Consider the following 17,947-nt stretch of genomic DNA (forward strand, 5'->3'; position numbering starts at 1 on the left):
AGTTTTGCCTCAGTCAGAAATATTACAATTCTGATCATTTAACAGTATATATCCATAATTTCGTATCTATTAAAAGAAAGCTGACACATGTGAGACTTAATTAGAGATGTAAACAGAGAGTTATGAAACCTGCAGCTGCAGAAGCCAGCGGGGAAAAAAAGAGGCAAACACAGCGCGGACCCGACGACGCACCAAAATCTGACTCTGACGCGTCGGGTCCGCGCTCTGTGTTCACGTTTGTATGCAGAATCCGTAAACCTGCTCCCAGTTACTGTTTTAGCTGTATGGTGTTTGACGACATGTTGTGAGGTTTAACCTGAGATGCTGGCGTTTCAGGCATAATAACGTTAATTTACAAATCGACACGGGATTTTAATGAATCAATATCACTTTATTCAATTTAGCATGGATTGTAATCAGAAAGGCGATAATCAAAACCCACCCCTAATCAAGAACTTGCAAAGTAAAAACATGCTCTATGTCAGGTAGCCCTTTTGTTATTTACATTTAAAAAGAGGATTAGTGTTACTGTGCGCTGGCTGAGTCTGTTTCTTTTCTTAGAAATAGTTTCTCCTGCCCTGGAGAAAATCCACTTGCATGGAACAGAAGAGGCTGTGGAGTGCAGGAACTACACTGCAAGCTGGTAGATATGCAGGTATTCCTGGGTCCTGCAGACTATCACCTAAAAACAATAAACAAAATGATTTTCTAAACTGTAGCAATGTAATGTACGTATAGTGTCAAATACATTGTTGTAGTCTTCATTAGCTTGAATTCACATGGAAGTGTTCCTAAAGTCATATGCTGTAATGATATTTACATTATGAAAACATGATTTTGGACATTTCAAGTTTTTCACTTCGGCAGATAAAATGAATTGAGCAAAATCAACTCAAAATATTCCCACACGCCAGAACGTCCTCTCTTCCTCGCTGGCTCCATATCTGTCAGAATGATCACCTCTTCGCTCTCTGTCACCATCAACACACTCCACGAATCCCGTGGATGATTCACTTCCTTATATCCGTTTGAATCAGGTACCGAAGCAGTTACGTGCGTAATGAAGCTTCGGACGTCACTGGTCACGTGACTTTTGCCAAACGAAGCAAGCCTCGACATAGTGCTTCTGAACCAGTGTGTTGTTTTTTTCGACACACGCTCCGGAGCGTCAGCTTCAAGCGGGCCATCACTACTGCTCCTGTAGGTTGGTCCGATGGGAATCCAAATGGCACTTACACATAGGCTTTTGTCCTGTTTTATCTAAATGGCCTGCTCGTCTTCTGCAGTTTGAAACCTCCTAGATCAGTGGTAGAGCTCCCCACTCTGGAAGTATGCATCAGTACATTCGTTTCAAAGTTTTGTATGTACTGCAGAGATAGTCCCAAACACACCCAGTCTGCAGTCACTGTCTGAGCTGTTCGCAGAACTGACTCAAACATCAAGGACGTGTCCTTTTTATCTTGACTAAAACAGCTATGAACTGATTTTTAGTCCATACAAGTGGATATGGACGGATATCTAAGACTTCCAAACAATTGTGATGTCAAGCCCAGCTGATAACCTTTATCACTTAAAACTGTTTCCATCTATCTGTCCTGACACCTATCTTTGTAAAAAGATGACCAAAAAAGTATAAAATGCATCTTGATGATTAATTATCACTGAAAAGTTTGGGCTCCGAATTGTTCTTATGTTGCGTAGGAAAATGAAGTTTTTGATTTTAAACAATCACACATTGACGACAAATGCTGTAAGTCACAGCTAAACTGGGATCAATAACCAAATATAATTAATAATTTTTAATAGAATAGCTGCTAAGTAGCTACATAGTAGTGCTACTGCAAATTATGTTAACAATCTGATACCAAGTAAATAGAGGGCCAGTATTGCCGAAACCATTAGTTTTTAATTATAAAGACAGTTTTTATAGAGAGCAATGTGTCCAGGTTTATGAGATGAATCACCATCAATTTGCAAATTCTGAACACATTTTAATGACCACTAAATCATTGTGATTTTTACTTTCCACAATCCACCAACTTATATCTAGTCTTCCACATCCTGATCAGTCCCAGTGGAAATCTTAACTTCAGCTCAGCCTTCCGTCTTTCTGTCAGTCTCACTGCTTCCAAACCACACAGCATACATCATAGCAGGTCTCACCATCTTCTAAAACCTTCCCTTTCACTCTTGCTGCTATCCTTCTGTCACAAATCAACCCTGACACTCATCTCCACCCATTGCTTCCACTCTCTTCTTTACCTCTCTTGTGCAGTGTCTGTTGCTTTGGACGATACAATATTCAATGTAGACATTATAATCTATGGAATGAACAGTATGTTAAAAATTGTGTATAATTATTTTGTATTTTTTGAGTAGTGAGAAGTTTTAGGCACATGTGTGTTTTAATTTTTATCCCGATCTTTCATATTTTCTCCACAGAACAGAAAAAATACAGTGTGTCAAAAATATACAACATTTGTAGTGTTCTTTGTATTTTTGTATATTCTGAACACTTATTTAAAATATAATTTTTTTTAATGTGACGTGGGTCTTCTGCACTGAATTATTCCGCCACTAGATGCCATTGTGTCCCTGTTGTTGGTGATATACGGGGTAGGACACTTGAGCAAATCCTGCAAAATCAGCTGGTAGAGTAAATGAATGGAAATATTTCATATGCATGTAGTCCCACACCAGGAGGTGCATCCTTCGAGGCCTAAAAAATAGACACATCTGCTAAAAGTGAGTAATACTTTGGACAACACAATAAAAATCTCAGTTCGCGCAGTCACCTTGGAATTTATTACTGGAATAATGTCAACAAACATAGTCCAGGGGACAGGGGTGTGTAGAGTTTAATCTGCTGCAAGATGAAGAAGGAAAAATGAGAGGAAGAGGAGGTAGCACTGAGACTTGGCTGGGTCCTGTTAATTGGCTTGGAGTGGGCGGAGCTGCTGGTTTGCAAACTTGCAGGTAGGACGTAACTTTCATCACAGGCATGGCCGATATCGTCAGCTTACAGCGTATTTTATTCTACAAGTGTCAGTATTGCTGTATATCGGCGAGTTTCCTTTCCGGACGCTCGGAGGCAGCTCATCTGTCGGTAGGACAAATTCAGTTATTCTGCGAAAGTTTGGCATCCCTTCTTCCAAAAAGTGCGCGGTCCTCAGATTTGATTTCTTGGATCCTCTTAGTCACCACCTTAGACTGACAATTCGGCTCACACTGAGTGACTCATTTATGCACTTGTGTGAGTAAAACATGAATAAAATGTAAGTAGGTAAAACGAAAAATATAAGTAATTGCAAAGTGCTGTGCAAAAGTCTTGAACCACTTCTCAATTGCTTCAGTTTTGTTTCCAATGAGCCAGAATTACTTTTTAAAAAGTGCTCTTGTTCAAGACTTTCTGATGGTCTTTCTAAGTTTTTCTTTGGACATTGGTTACTTTTTCACTCATTTTCAATCCAGTCCTTGTACCTGACCATTGTCAGAGGAATGTTTTTTTTTCTTGTAGTTTGTTTGTTAAGCCATGAATCATTCAAGCATAAAAAACCCCCACCTAACTTAAGGCGTGGACCAGTGTTTTGAGGAAACGGGAGAAGTGGAACACAAAAGAAGCAGAAAGGTATCTGAAAGGCATGTCCTTCAGAAATAGGAAGATATACAGCAAAGAACTGACACAGGACCTGACAGATGCATATGGTCCTTCAACACATCCATCTACTGTTCCCTGAAGCCAAATGTTGTCAGTGGAAGAATGGCTGTCAAAAAAAGGCTACGGTATGATAAATTACAAAAGAAGTGTCATGCATGCATGGGGGCCCAGCCCTGGAGCAGGGTGCCGCCGGTGCGTCGAGCCACCTGGGGGGCTCTTCAACTGGTGGGGGAGATTGTCACATCTTGCAGGAGCTTTCCTCTCCTCAGGAGCTCCCTCTGCAGGAGGGGGAGATACAGGAGAGGTGGAGGAAGATCTCAGCCTGGGTGTTTATTGTCTTATGTAGTCTGGAAGATGAGTGGATGGTGGGGTGGGTGCAGTTTTCTCTGTGGTGGGGTTGGGTGGACTGTCCCGGGCTCTGTGGGGCCGGGCGGCGCTGCTGCACTGGGCCCGGTCTGGATGGGCCTGGGCCCCCTTTCCCTGGCGGGTCGTGGAGTATGGGGGTGCCTACTGGGGTCAGCGGGGGAGCTGGCCCCAGGGAGGGGTCACTTGCCCCTCCCTTCCTTCCCTCCCCATCTCCAGCTGCCTCCCTCTTCCCGCTCCACCACAACCACCCACACATGCAGGGCCTTGGAGTAGGGGTATGTCACCAGGGTGCAGAGGAGGCTACCCCCCCCCCCCCCCCCCCCTCTGTCCCCTTCTGGCTGCCTCTGCCTCAATTTTATCCCACAACTTAGACATTCACATTACTCACACTCTCATTACACATACATATAGGATCTTGGGGGTGGGCACGATACACGGAGTCCAAAGTACCATCAGGGTGTACACCCCACCCCTGGCATCGTTGCCCACCTCTCAATTTTAAATACACGTAGACATTGAGGGCTAGCAGGAGGGACCATGCGCTTACCTGCTGCTCTCTGGCAGGTAGCTCCATGCCCTCCTGGGTTTTAAATGCACCTTAGAACACACATGCATCAACATTACAATGAGCGGGTGGAGGGAGGTTTGGAGTCTTCTCTCACCCCCGTTCTCTGCGACCTGCTGGAGCAGGGGGGCTAGGACTAGGAGGAGGAGTTGGCCGTCCGACTGCGGTCTGGAGTGTGGAGCCTTCCTGCTGCTGCGGAGTCGGGGCGGTCTGCCTCCCCCCACCGCAGGGAAAAGGGAAACACCACCTGGGTCTGGGTGCAGTTCCCCCCTCCAGGGGCGGGGGCACCTAGACCCGGTTTGTAGAGTACGCTTGGGGAGTGTGATCGTGTGTACAACGTCTCTTTATGTCTGTCTCCACGTTGGTTGAGTGTGGAGTAAGTGCATATGAGAGCATGAGGGATGTTTGTATCTGTGTGTGCCTGTATGTCTGTGTCTATATGTCAGGTTGGGTGTCAGGCGCCACCTCTCTGGGGACATCTCAGGCCCTCCAAGGTTTGGAGGCCTATCTCCCCCTACCACCACTTCCCCTGCCAGTATTTGGAGAACCCTAAAAAGAATTAATTTTGGGACTCCATTCATGTGTGTTCTGATCTGATTTATTTCGCTATTATCTCCTACCTTTTTTTTCTTTGCATTCAGGTGTACAGTTTGTTAAACCCTGGCAAAGTCCAGTCTGCCTGGCTTCCCTCCTTTTGGTCTGAAGACCAATATTAACCATGGCAGGAAAGTGAAATTGAAAGTGTGTTTTCTTGGCAAAACACATGAGCTTAAAACTGCCGATGCCTTTATTTCCACAAGCTCTGGACATCCCCACCCCTCACACCCCACCCCAGGTCATGTCTGTGAACCTGGTTGTTAAAAGTGTCACATTGTATTGCATGTGGAACTCGCCTTGTCTTTATTTAGCTTGGCTTATTACCACGTCACAAGATCTCAGTCCATATGACTAAGAGCATGCTGTTCTATTGTCAAAGCAATGAAAGGAGCCTCTGTCAGGGGGGACTGGTAATTGGAGAGGGAATTGACCAAATTTGCTTTGATTGTTCTACTAGAAGTCATCAGAGCTGTGCGTGTGTGTGGTGAAGAGAGGAGAGGAGTCTGTGTTGCTGTAATATAGATCTCACCTGCCAGAAAACAGCCTGAAATTCTGACATTGACACTGTTTGATCTCACTTGATATCATAACTGAAACTAACCACTTCAGCTGAAGCAATATTTGCTTATAAAGTGCTGACTTGTGCTTTTAACTTGAATCGGTCAGCAGATCCTGACATGGATCACTGGATGTGTTGGTTTAAGGAAGACAGTTGTTAGGCTGGGCTTCCCACACAATCATGTGATCAGTTTTAGACAATAACAACAGCATGCCGTGCCGAAAAGCCCCCGAAATCGAGTCTGTCATAAATAAACCGGGCGACCTAAGTTGAACACAAAATGCAAAAATAAACTGCTCACTGTACAGCACAGCTTAATGACAAGATAAAATTAGCAGTGGTAATGTCATTAACACCACTGAAGGCAGAAGTGTGTGTTTGCTACACAGAGGGATGGGTGGTTTAAAATTGTGTTACGCAATTTCAAAACTGCCTTGTGGCCTGGGTGTCTCTTCCTTCCTCCCCCTCCCTCTCTGCTGACCAAATTAAATGGATAGTGCATCAGCCGGTTTCTGTTCTCACCATTTCTCCTTCGTTGTTTCACTTAAACTGCTGCCGAAGTATGCTCACGGTTTATTATTGTTGCTGTTTTCCTTTTTAAAAATAATTTTTATTCATGCTGCAGATCTACTTGTTCTTTTCTTTTTGGTAACATTCAGCATCTGTGCCCTTTTTTAGGAGCAGTCACGTACATGTGAGGAGGACAGTCTGCTGAGGTTTGGGTGTCCAGGATAAGGATGGGGCAGGGGACGTCTGTTCCAGAAGACGTAGAGCAAGCCGTGGAGGTGCTGTCGACGATCAGCGGTAAGGAGAGCCTTGCGTTATTGGACGCTCCATCGCACCACATTACTGCTTATCACATCTCACGTCATCTCATCTGTGGTTCTGTTGAAAGCAAAACGTACATTAACACATCTTTATAGTCTTCTCCAGGTATCCAAGTTAGCTTTTTCAGTCCTTTACATATGATATTTTGTACAGAAGTCAATCTGTGCTTATTTATATTGTTCACAAATATGCACGTAGTGCTTGAAGCCAGTTGCTTGAGAGGTTAGTCGCAGCATTTATGAATTCTAAACAGCAGGTGTTGGAGTTAGTCAGCTGGGGCCAGTTTCACAAAAGCAATTTGCCAGCATCTGCAATTGATGCCAGTGTCCTGTCTCACAAATCATTGTCATTCGCAAATTACAGATACCGAGTTCACATGTTCACACAGTTGAGCATTTCACTGGAGCAGTCAAATTGCTAATTATTTATTAATACAAATCGCTGCTTATGTGTGAAGCAAATCTCGTGGTTTATTTAAAAAAAAAAATGATTTATGAGCTTCTAGAAAAAGTAGGAGAACTGCAATTCTGCCCAGATATACTATATTTAATGAGTTTACACCCAATCACAGAGCAGACAGTTTGGCAGGATTTGCAGCAGATGAGCAGAAATACTAGAATCTATTGACATAATTTGCTCATATGATATTTTAAGACAAGATAACTGCGAAGAAGACTTTATTTAGTATGCCTAATGCAAGATTTTGTTTTGGTGAAAGGAGCTCTGTTTTTGAATACTTGTGCTCACGATTCACAGTGCAAAGTGATATTCATTTATCACGTACACTGGGTGTTGGTGCAGTGCCTCAGTTCATCTATAGACAAATGAGGTGTGAATGACAAAAACAAAGCAAAAAGAACAACAAAAAATACTATACTAGGAGACATCAGTTTCCGTGCCACCATAGTGTAGTTAATGGTCTCAGCATTGCTCCTCTTATAAAGATCGTCTAGCTTTGCTACTGGTTATTAACCCTGTAATGCCAAATGTATCATCTTTGATACATAGTTTGTTTAGACCTCTACATCAGCAGTGTGATGAGATTTATTCATCGCTTTTTTCAGTCCTAACTGACCTACATGTTTATGTTATGTTTTAATTTATTAAGATCAACTGTGAGCACAAATTGCACAGAAATGCTGGATGTAGCACAAATGATACAAATTCAAACTCATATATGCAGTTAGATTTTATTTGTGATCAGACTATTCAATAAACACTCTGGTTTCACAAGAAAAATAAATAAATCATATATTTTTGGCAAATATTTCACAGTTCAGGCTTTACAGGGTTACGTCCTCTGAGTTTACCCAGTTGGACTAAACTACCTGAGCTAGATACACCAATTTATTTTAGTTTACACAATTGTAATATGAGTTGAATATGCAAATTTAAAATAATTACTTCACTAGCTTTTTAAATTTTATATTTATTTTAATTTCAATTTTTCTTTTACATTTATTTAAATAATTTTTTTCAATTTAAATTGTCATCTTCAAATGACTTCAGCTATCGACTTGGTAATGGTCTTTAATACAAGCCCTGTACCTCGTGCTGGACATAATGTTGTCTAATGTGTTGAGCCTGCAGCCTTTCTTTGCGCATTTAACTCTGCTTTTGCTTTAGCTTAAATGGTGCGCTCCTCTTATTTGGAAACGTAACAGTTACACAATAAGGACATGAAAGATTGTAACATTGCTAAATATTACACCAAGTAATTGTCCCAAAGTTTCCAGGAGCACTTAAGTCGGACAATGGGCTTTACCAGGAATAAGGCGGGATAATTCAGTTTGTTGTCAGTGTGATTACATCTGCAGACGGTTTCAGTTGGAGGGAATAGGTTTTTGATCTTTTGAATTGCTACTTGATTCATTAATAAATCTAATTGTGCAGAATGCCACATAATGAAAAGTGCATGACCACCTTTTGCTTGCGTGCTTTGTACTTTTTAAATTGGGAAATGCTTGTGCGATTGTGTGATGATGATTTAAGTGAAATAAAGGTAATGCGATACTCTAAAGGTGGTGGAGATCTTTGCAGATGGCACCAGTGTAATTTTAGTTTCCTTCCCTATCACCGGTACCACAGTGCCACAGTCAGAAGCTCCCATTGTCTGAGCTGCATGCTTATTAGAGCTTTTTGACTCCTCATGATCTATAAATGAATAATAACTTTTAAAAAAGCAGTTGAGGAATTTGGTTAAGAAAATGAAACTATGTGAGAGTTAAGTCCTTGTGTTGGATAGAAGTGGTGAAAAACACTGTGGTATGCTCATAAACCACTTGCTGCTACTTGCACGTAAATGTGCAGTAAATAAATAGTTTGAGTTTACTTTTATCTCCAAACGGCCAACCCAGAGTCAGTCTCAGCCTGTGATATATGACACCCGTGCACGTATTGCCGAGCCAGTTGCAATTAGCTGGAGAGGGATTTATGTCTTAGCTCACCCTCCACCCCTCTTTTCCTGCGATAAACGCAGCCCAGACATGGAGTGAGATAAATAATCACACACTCTGCAGTCTAATCGAGGAGAGGAAGAGGAAGGCAGCTTAAAAGACGCCTCACGAAAAAAAAGAAAAAGAAAGGAAGCTCACAGAGATGGTACGAACTGCTCTCTGAAGGAAAGATGTCTCTATTTGAGATGGTTCAGGAGAGCCAAGAGGTGTTCAATAAACTGCTCCACAGTCTGTCTGTATCCATCAGCGTGTTGACCCGACAAACACACCACAGTCTGAGCCATCAGCCGACCTGGAGGAGAGGTTAGTGTTAGAGTGTGTGTGCTGATTTAAAGTGTGTATTTGATTCTCCTTTTATTAATTGGAGTTTTCTCACTCTCACGCTAACTGGACGTGCTGTGTATGTATGATGTTCAGTGGTTCAGTCTCTGCTACTTAAATCAGTGCGACAGGATGATAGGACAGGATTTCCTACCGCTAACGGGGAGATTCCCTCTTCTGTTTTTCCCTCCTTATTCAAGCATAATAAAAGAACCTGCCTGTTTAGTTTCCTGCTGAGGTTACAGTAAGTCCACAGTTGTCTGAGGGACTCGAAATTTGACCAAATGAGCTACAAAGGGAAACAAACATGACACGCTTTACAAATGATGCATGGTGTAGCTCGGTCCATAACTTTTTCTGTGCTGTTTACAATAAGTCATGGTTATTGGGAACCTGGTTTAATTTAAATATCAATTTATCCCAGAAAATTTTTTTTTGGTTTTGCTGTAGTTAGAGGCTAAAAGTTAAATGACTTGACACCAGGTTTCTTCTTGTTAAAAGGGAGTTTTTCCTTTCTACTTGCTTACAAGGGATCGACTGATTGTTGGGGTTTCTTTCTATTTTTGTAGGGTCTTTATAGTCTAAAGCTTATTGAGGTAACTGTAGCTATGATTTGGTGCTGTTTAAGTAAAATGTAATCAATGCTACAGAAAATATATGAATATCTGACTGGAAAGTCCTCATTTAACATATGTAGTTGAAATTGTAAATTTGTTCTGCAGATATAATTCTTGATAAATTGCTAAAATCTCCTCTTTTTTTCTTGTGACCATGACACTGTGACTTTATCTCTGCTGGGTTTGCATTCAGCATTTGTTGTATATTTTCTCAATGCATTATACCAAAAAACTTTTCTTTTTTTTAAAAAAAAAAAAAAACAACCCCATCACTATCTCAGTCAGATACACCCTCATCTGTCTGTCAGTAAAACAGTAAACCAAAGCGCTAGTCACTTAGTTTTCTTTTAACCCTGGCAGACCAGCTGCCACTTTAATGTGTGCTCTTGAACGCAACGCTCTTTGGTGTTTTGACCTTGGTAACTGATTAGCTGATAAGGCTGTGAGTCGCTAATCGACCTTAGGTCGTAACACACCGACGGTAGAAATGTGTGTAGTTTAAAAGGAGAAGCCAAAGTCAAGGGAACAGAGTAGAGCTGCTACATTCATCATGGCTACTAGTCTTTGCTGTGGCCGCCAAACAGTGGAAAGAAAAAGGAATCATAAGTCCACACAGACAGGTGAGTGCTGCCTGAGTGGGAAAAATTAGCTTCTTTAAAGTTTGGAACATTTTCTTGGGTCACAACTTGGTTAAGAGGTCATTTCAGGGTCACAGTTAAGGAAAAACCAGACTAGAAACAGTAATGTTTCTCAGAGAATTAGTTTTGTTGTCATGCAGATTAATTTAGAGGTTTATCTTTTAACCCCTTCACTCTTCATGTGTTATGAAGATGTGCGACTTGGAAATGCTGTGGATCCATTTCTGCTGTAGGGATACTGGGAGTTAGTCTCTGCCTCAGAGTTTATAGTGCAGGCCAAAGTAGCATATTCTTTGATAATAATCCATGTGGTAAAATCCAAGCTGAACAATGCTGACGACATGAAAATGAGTGTTTGTGAAGTTGTGATAATGCAGTTTTTAACACACATGATGCACTCGAGTGAATCAAGTCGCTTCTGTGCTGAAGGAACCAGGCTGACCAATCAAGCTCTGGCTGGACTGTGACGGTGACTTCTATTTAAATTTTGTTTAGCATTCATGAGGTTGTGTTTTTTCTCTTAGTTTTTAGTCTCAGTTTTATCCCAAAGAGTGTGAATCTGTAGATTTGTCATGTTGACTTCTTCTAACACTGAACGGTGAGAGCAAATTGTCAGAATAGTTTTTTATTCTCTGTACTCAGATATTCAATCATGAATGTTTCAACCTTGATTCTTTTGTTTTTCAGCCGTCCTGTTGTAAATTTGTTCGGGATCACTGTCCTGTTGCATCATCCAGTTAGAGCCAAACTTTAGGTGTTGGATAGATGGCCCCTAAAATATTTTGGTATGTAGAGGAGTGCTTCTCGACTCAGTGACTGCAAAACAAGCCCATATCATAACCCACCACCGTGCTCGACAGCCGGTATGATGTCTTTGAGCTAAAATGTCATTTGGTTTTCACCAACATGACGCTGTGCATTACGGTGAAACATTTCTACTTTCATCTCATCAGTCCAAAGGACATTGTTCCAGAAATCTTGTGGTTTGTTCAGATGTAACTTTGCAAACCTAAAACGTGCTGCCACATTTTAGAAAGAAGAGATTTTCTCCTGGAAATTCTTCCAAACAAGCCATACTTCAGTCTTATATTTTGATTTTTACCGCCACGACCTTTAACATTTAAGATATTGACTGAGGCCTGTGAAGTCTGTAGCTCTTGGGTTTGTTTGTTTTTTGCAGTTTTTCTGAGCATTGCACGGTCTGGCCTTTGGGGTGAATTTGCCAGGACATCCACTCCTGGGAAGACTCACCCACTTTTTTCCAATTGTGATTAATCTTTCTAACTGCAGACTTCACATTGTTTGGAAATGGCGTTTTAACTCTATCCAGACTGATGGGCAGCAACAGTTGCTTCTTTAAGATTATTGCTGATGTCTTTCCTCCTTAGTGTTGTGTTAACAAACACCTGAAAGCTTCAGACCAGCAGAAGTCCAAAGCTTGCTTTTAATCAGTGAATCAAGTGTATTTGTCTAGCAGCACTTGGCTAATACTTGCCCTCTATTCCTATGAAAGCAGTAAATGTGTATTTAAGTTTCACACAGTGAAATGGCCTGTATTTATATAGCGCTTTACTAGTCCCTAAGGACCCCAAAGCGCTTTACATATCCAGTCATCCACCCATTCACACACACATTCTCACACTGGTGATGGCAAGCTACATTGTAGCCACAGCCACCCTGGGGCGCACTGACAGAGGCGAGGCTGCCGGACACTGGCGCCACCGGGCCCTCTGACCAGTGCTTCTGCATTTCAACACAGTGCAATATGTCATGCTGTTTTTCATCTGAGGTTGTATTTACCTAATTTTAAGCCCTTTTATGGATCTGATTATATTCATTATTTCCACATAATTAAACCATAGAAATTAAAGAGGGTGCGCTTTCTTTTTACCACGACTGTTTGTACAGAGACTTTCTCAGTAGAAGGGAGGGGCCGAGGAAACAAGACCAGTGTAATCACTCAAGAAATGTTGACCGGTGTGCATATGAAAGAAATAGGGAGGGTCTAGAAATACAGCAGAGGATTAGGGAAGTGATATTCTGCTCCGTACCTGTGGAGATGAAGACGTTAAGCGAGGAAGAGGAGAATGGACAGAGAGTCAGGATGAAAGAATGCGCAGGCGAGAGGTTTGTCTGTATTTCGCTGGAGGAGATGGAGAGCTACTACAGATACAGCCGCTGCTGTCAACGGCTGCACAGTGAGTTTCGCAGAGGTGTTTCTGTAAGATTTAAGGTGTTCTGCTTCATGTCACTGAGCTCATCTAAGACAGGAACCTGGAGTTGTAATGTCACAGATGACAACTTTGAGCTACAGTTGGATTTTGAAGTCTATTTTGGACATCAGAAATTCACTTACTGCAGCACACAGGTATAGGCCATTGCTTTTGCAGTGCAGGTAAATTGCAAGAAATGTAAAATAAGAAGCAACAGAAATGTGCCCCCTTTTTTTTTTTTTTGCAAATGATGCATTTTCTCTTAAATGCTAAATCGTCTCTTATGGAACAAGTTCCTGCCATTTTTAATGCCTTACGTTAGCATTAAATAGCCTAACCAGCCATCAGGGTTTAGAATGGCTTTTGTAAAGGTTTCAAGGATTTCTTAAAATATTCACAAGAGCACGATGTTTAGTTTCTGCAGTGCTCTCAGGCTGCTCTGGAGAAAATCGGAACACATGACAAAATGAAACTAACCTTGCGCTCACAAAGTTAGTGGGTTCATTATAGGTTGACTTGGCTAAATCTTGGCTTCCCCCTCTTCACAATTTATTTTATAATAATAATAATGATAGAAGATTTTCTCTGCAGTCTTGATGGTCAAGCTTATAATTCACCCATAGCTGACCAGTTCATCTTTAGTCATTCGTCATACTTATAATCTGAAGATTGTTTTTATGGAAACTGTGTGAAGAAGGGGAATGAAGATGCACAAGAAAACATGGCAACACTGTCAAATGGCTCTTGAGACTCCTTGTTAGAGGAAGTACATGTGGCAGAAAGCATTACGGTATCTGCTAGATCCTTATTTACACAAGGTGGTTCAGTAAGTTGGCATCAGTACTCGAAAGTCTACGAGGTTGACAGAGAAAGGAGAGGTGTGTCTGTGTGTGTGTCTCCATCCAGCATGTATGCATGTGGGAAGCGTGCAGCTTTTGATATTTTTTTGTGTGTGTCTGTGTGTGTTTTAGATCTTTGCCTTTCAGTGATATTTCAAGTCTATTTTGGGCCATTTTGATATGTATATTTTTAGTACAAGCTATTCTCGAAATACTTTATCACAAAGCTAGTGCTGTGTTTTGTTTTTTTCCTTCTTGATCCTGTTCTCCACCTTATTGTAGCTTTATCAAGTCATATTTCTATCCCCTGTCAAGATGGAGTCTTGTGGCCATTCGTCCAATGTCAGGATTGCTAAAGTTCTCTAAGATACAAAATCACAGCAGATATTCAAAGGTAGTAAGTGCTTGAAACGCATTTGCCACAATTGATAATCAGCTGTTTTCTTTATTACTTTATGTGGAAATTTCTTGAATCGTTTCTTGTAATTTCTTGAATCCTCATGACAGAGATCAGTCTTCCCCTTAAGTACCAAGCCTTCCTCTTTCATGGGTAGTCTCATGATTGTGCAGCCCATTTCCCATTCCCCCCCCAATAACTGATAAACAACTGAGATCATCTGTCATCATCGGGTGCTGTTTTTGTTTCGATTCATACTCCTTCAAGTTCTCATTTGTAATAACATTTCTTACATTTTTCCTAAGTTTTTAAAGAGACTCCAGGTGGCATATTTCTGGACTACAAATAATCCAAACTTAAAAAAATTACAGTCTTTAAATATGATTGGCCAGAAGCTGATTTTGTAGTTTGAAAAACCACAAATAAAATCTCATTTAACCATTCAGTTCAGTTCAGTTTAATCCAGTTTAATTTATATAGTATTAAATCACAGCATTAGTCACTTCACTTTATATTGTAACATAAAGAACCCATAATAATAGAGACAGACCTCAACAATCAGACGACCTCTTATGAGCAAGCACTTGGCGACAGTGGGAAGGAAAAACTCCCTTTTAACAGGAAGAAACTTCCAGCAGAAGAGGGGAGGCCGTGTGCTGCGACCGGTTGGGGGCAAGGGGAGAGAGACAGGACAAAAGACACTGTAAAAGTGAGCCAGAGATTGATAATGAAAAGAAGTGAGTAAAGAAGAAACACTCTGTGCATCATGGGAATCCCCTAACAGCCGAGGCCTATTGCAGAGTAACTAAGGGAGGGTTCAGGTTCACCTGACCAGCCCTAACCATAAGCTTTGTCAAGTTTTAAGCCTAATCTTAAAAGTAGAGAGGGTGTCTGTCTCTTGAAAGTGGGAGCTGGTTCCACAGAAGAGGGGCCTGAAAGCTGAAGGCTTTGCCTCCCATTTTACTTTTAAATACTCTGGGAACAACAGGTAAACCAGCAGTGCGAGAGCGAAGAGCACTAATGGGGTGATGTGGTACTATGAGCTCTTCAAGATAAGATGGAGCCTGACAATTCAAGACCATGTATGTAAGGAGAAGGATTTTTAATTAGATTCTTCATTTAACAGGAAGCCATATGAAAATAATTTAATATGAGAGAAATGTAGCCCCTGTCAGTGCATTGAACCAAACAGTCCAGTTGGAAAAGGTAAAAACTTCCTGTTATGCGGCAATACTGAGGTATAATGGGAACGATGTCAGTCTTCAGTTATTGAAGTCTTCAAAGCAATAAAAGATAGCAGCAGTTTAAATGCGGTCTGTTTGATCAGCTGTAATGTTTTATTGATGTCTGAGTAAAATATTTTAAACTTGTTACGTAGAGAACGTAGTTGGCTTGCTTCACTCAATCACTGGTTGTAATGCTGATCTGCAGACATCTCAGAGATGATGATAAACAATGCATCTGGAGCTCTAAAACAGTGGGATGATACCATGTTTATGTCCTCTGTGATAGGCTGACTGATATATCAGTTGGATGCCATAAAATACAGTCATATGAACAGTTAATTGATTTAATGAACCTGGCAGCAATACGGCATAAACGATCTAATATATATAAACAGTGTAATGAGATAAGATGAGCCCCTCTTGATCGAAAGAGTGGAAATCCAGGTGTTGCAGTGACTGGCCCACGTAGGCGGTTATGCTACACTTAACGGAAAAAAGTAGCTTTAGCTTGCTGATGTTATTACTTTGTTCATAAACAAAAAAAAATGTTGTGATGACTTTTAGGGGAATTTTAAATCTGCGTAACGTTTTCTGTGGAGCTAGTTTCACATTGCTTTATCTAGAACTGCTCGAGTGATATTGAAATTTGCTTGAAAACGTGATGGTATGGCCTGCACTGCCATTGAAAGGCCTTAGAAAGAATAGCTTCAGAGATAGGGGCTGAACTGTAACACAGATTCCCAATTATGGGGTGTACTCAGGGCCAGGTAACTACATAAATTAGATGAATGGCTTTGAAAATATTAGAGCTTGAAAATGGAGGGAAAAGTGTATTTTCATTGTGATATTCAAAAAAATGGCATCCTCTAACAACTTCAGTTTGACTTTTCTAGAAAGATTTAGTGTCTGATACAGCCTAAATGAGGCTGTAATGAATTAGTTTTGCCTTAAATATTTAGATCACGTCAGCCTTTATCAGTGATATGCGCAGCTGTTTTTAACAAAGTTCCTTAAATCTTTTGATTCTCGCTGATGAATACTGATCATCACAGAACTCACAGGTCAAACTAAGGGCTTGATATGCGTGCATTTGTTTCCTGTAGAGAAATGCACTCGTAGCATGGTGATAAATTTTGCTTTGTGCAGGGATAAGTGCGACATCTATCACCATCTACAGATAAAATTGATCCTTTTGGCCTTCAGCCTTTAACCGAGCCACACGGCCTGCTTTCTGTCAAGTTTCGGTTGATGTTGAGTAAATACTGTCCACCATATGGAGAAGAGGTGACAGAAAACAGCAATGTGGAAAGTGAAGGAAGGGAGAGGAGTCCAGTGGACATGTGAATGTCTTTGTTTTTCAAACTGAATTTGTTAGTTTTGTTTTCTGTGCTTTTACACTGCGGACGTTTATAATTCGGAGATCGCTTCTTAAATAAACAGCCCAGTATTTATCAAACTATAGAGATGTTCGCACCTTTTTATTTCCTTACTCTGCCTCCGCTGCTTTTTTGGGCCTATGAGTCATTTCACAATTGCCATCTTCCTGTTTATGCTGTAGCCGGCCTATAGTGTTTGATCTCGAAGCGGAAGGATTCAATACTGTTCTCTTTGTAGGCACGGATGCTGGGGAGGAAAGTCTCAACAAAATAATCAAGCTGTAAGTTATTCTAGCTGTAGTCTGCACTGCTTCCCTAATGCACACACATACAGGTACAACTAGTCTTCCTCTGCAATGGTATGCACACACCGATGTCTGCTCTGCATCCCATGTGCACAGATGCACATTTCCACAATTCACATTCGACCCATTTTCTGCTTTATGGCCGCCATATTTTGCAGGCTGCTTTTCTTTCTAAGCCGTAATTTCAAAGAGGAAGTCCTGGAAATAACCTGATTTAAATTTGATTTGGCTGCTGCTTCTTTTTGATGATATGACATTTTCAAAAAGAGAAGCATGTGATGAAGTTCATCATGTGCTGATTTCAGAAGTTGGGAGTGTTTAGTCGATTGAGGTTATCAGCGGTTTTGGCAAGTTAATAAATTACATTACCAGGATCAAATACACAAAGACCAGCATTTTAAATAAAATGACCTGATTAGACGTCTAATATAATAATATTTTATTTATATCGATATTGATTAATAGATTGATAGAGCTGTGCATAGAAACACACCTTCCATAACAGAACAGATGTGATACATATATGCAGTACTCACAGCTTTCCTGTAATTTCTTTAAGTAGTCTTAAGAAATAGTTCTGCAGGCTTCTTGAAGGACATTCAAAGCTCTTCTGTGGATGTTCCTGCCTTTTGTTCTGTTCTGTGTCAATATGATCTCACACGGCTTCAATAATGTTGAGGTCTGGACTCTGGGGAGGCCAATCCATGACTGATAGTGTTTCACTGTGTGTTTTTCTATCCAAGTTTGCTTTTACTGCATTGGCACTGAGTTTATGATCACTGTCGTGCTGGAAGATGTATTCCCACAGTAACAGCTGTTACAGGAGCCACCATTCACATATCAGTGAAAAAAACTGAAATGAAAAGTAATCAATATACATTTAGGAAATCTGAAGGCAGCTCACAATGATGGTGATAACTTTGCTGCAGACTTCGTGTAAATTGTAAATGTTAAGGGGTGGAGGTGTAAACTGATGACGAGTGGGT

The 17,947-nt window shown here is 41.0% G+C and overlaps 1 protein-coding gene across 2 annotated transcripts in view; it reads left to right on the forward strand.

The window, feature by feature from the left end:
• The first annotated feature begins 10,431 nt into the window (after nt 1–10,431).
• Nucleotides 10,432–17,947, forward strand: part of mcf2la (mcf.2 cell line derived transforming sequence-like a) — a 47,221-nt gene continuing 39,705 nt past the window's right edge. The window contains exon 1 of one of the 2 annotated variants that reach the window (XM_085348710.1): nt 10,432–10,587. In XM_085348710.1, the coding sequence (XP_085204836.1) occupies nt 10,518–10,587 (70 nt within the window). In that variant the 5' untranslated portion in view covers nt 10,432–10,517. Of the gene's footprint in view, nt 10,588–12,530; nt 12,804–17,947 lie in introns of those variants that run through there. The other variant, XM_085348712.1, reaches the window with a different exon arrangement.

This window comes from Diplotaxodon limnothrissa, linkage group LG23 (assembly GCF_057381915.1).
Source record: "Diplotaxodon limnothrissa isolate DT_005_m linkage group LG23, D_limnothrissa_male_GT1.1, whole genome shotgun sequence".
NCBI classification, from domain to species: Eukaryota; Metazoa; Chordata; class Actinopteri; order Cichliformes; family Cichlidae; genus Diplotaxodon; species Diplotaxodon limnothrissa.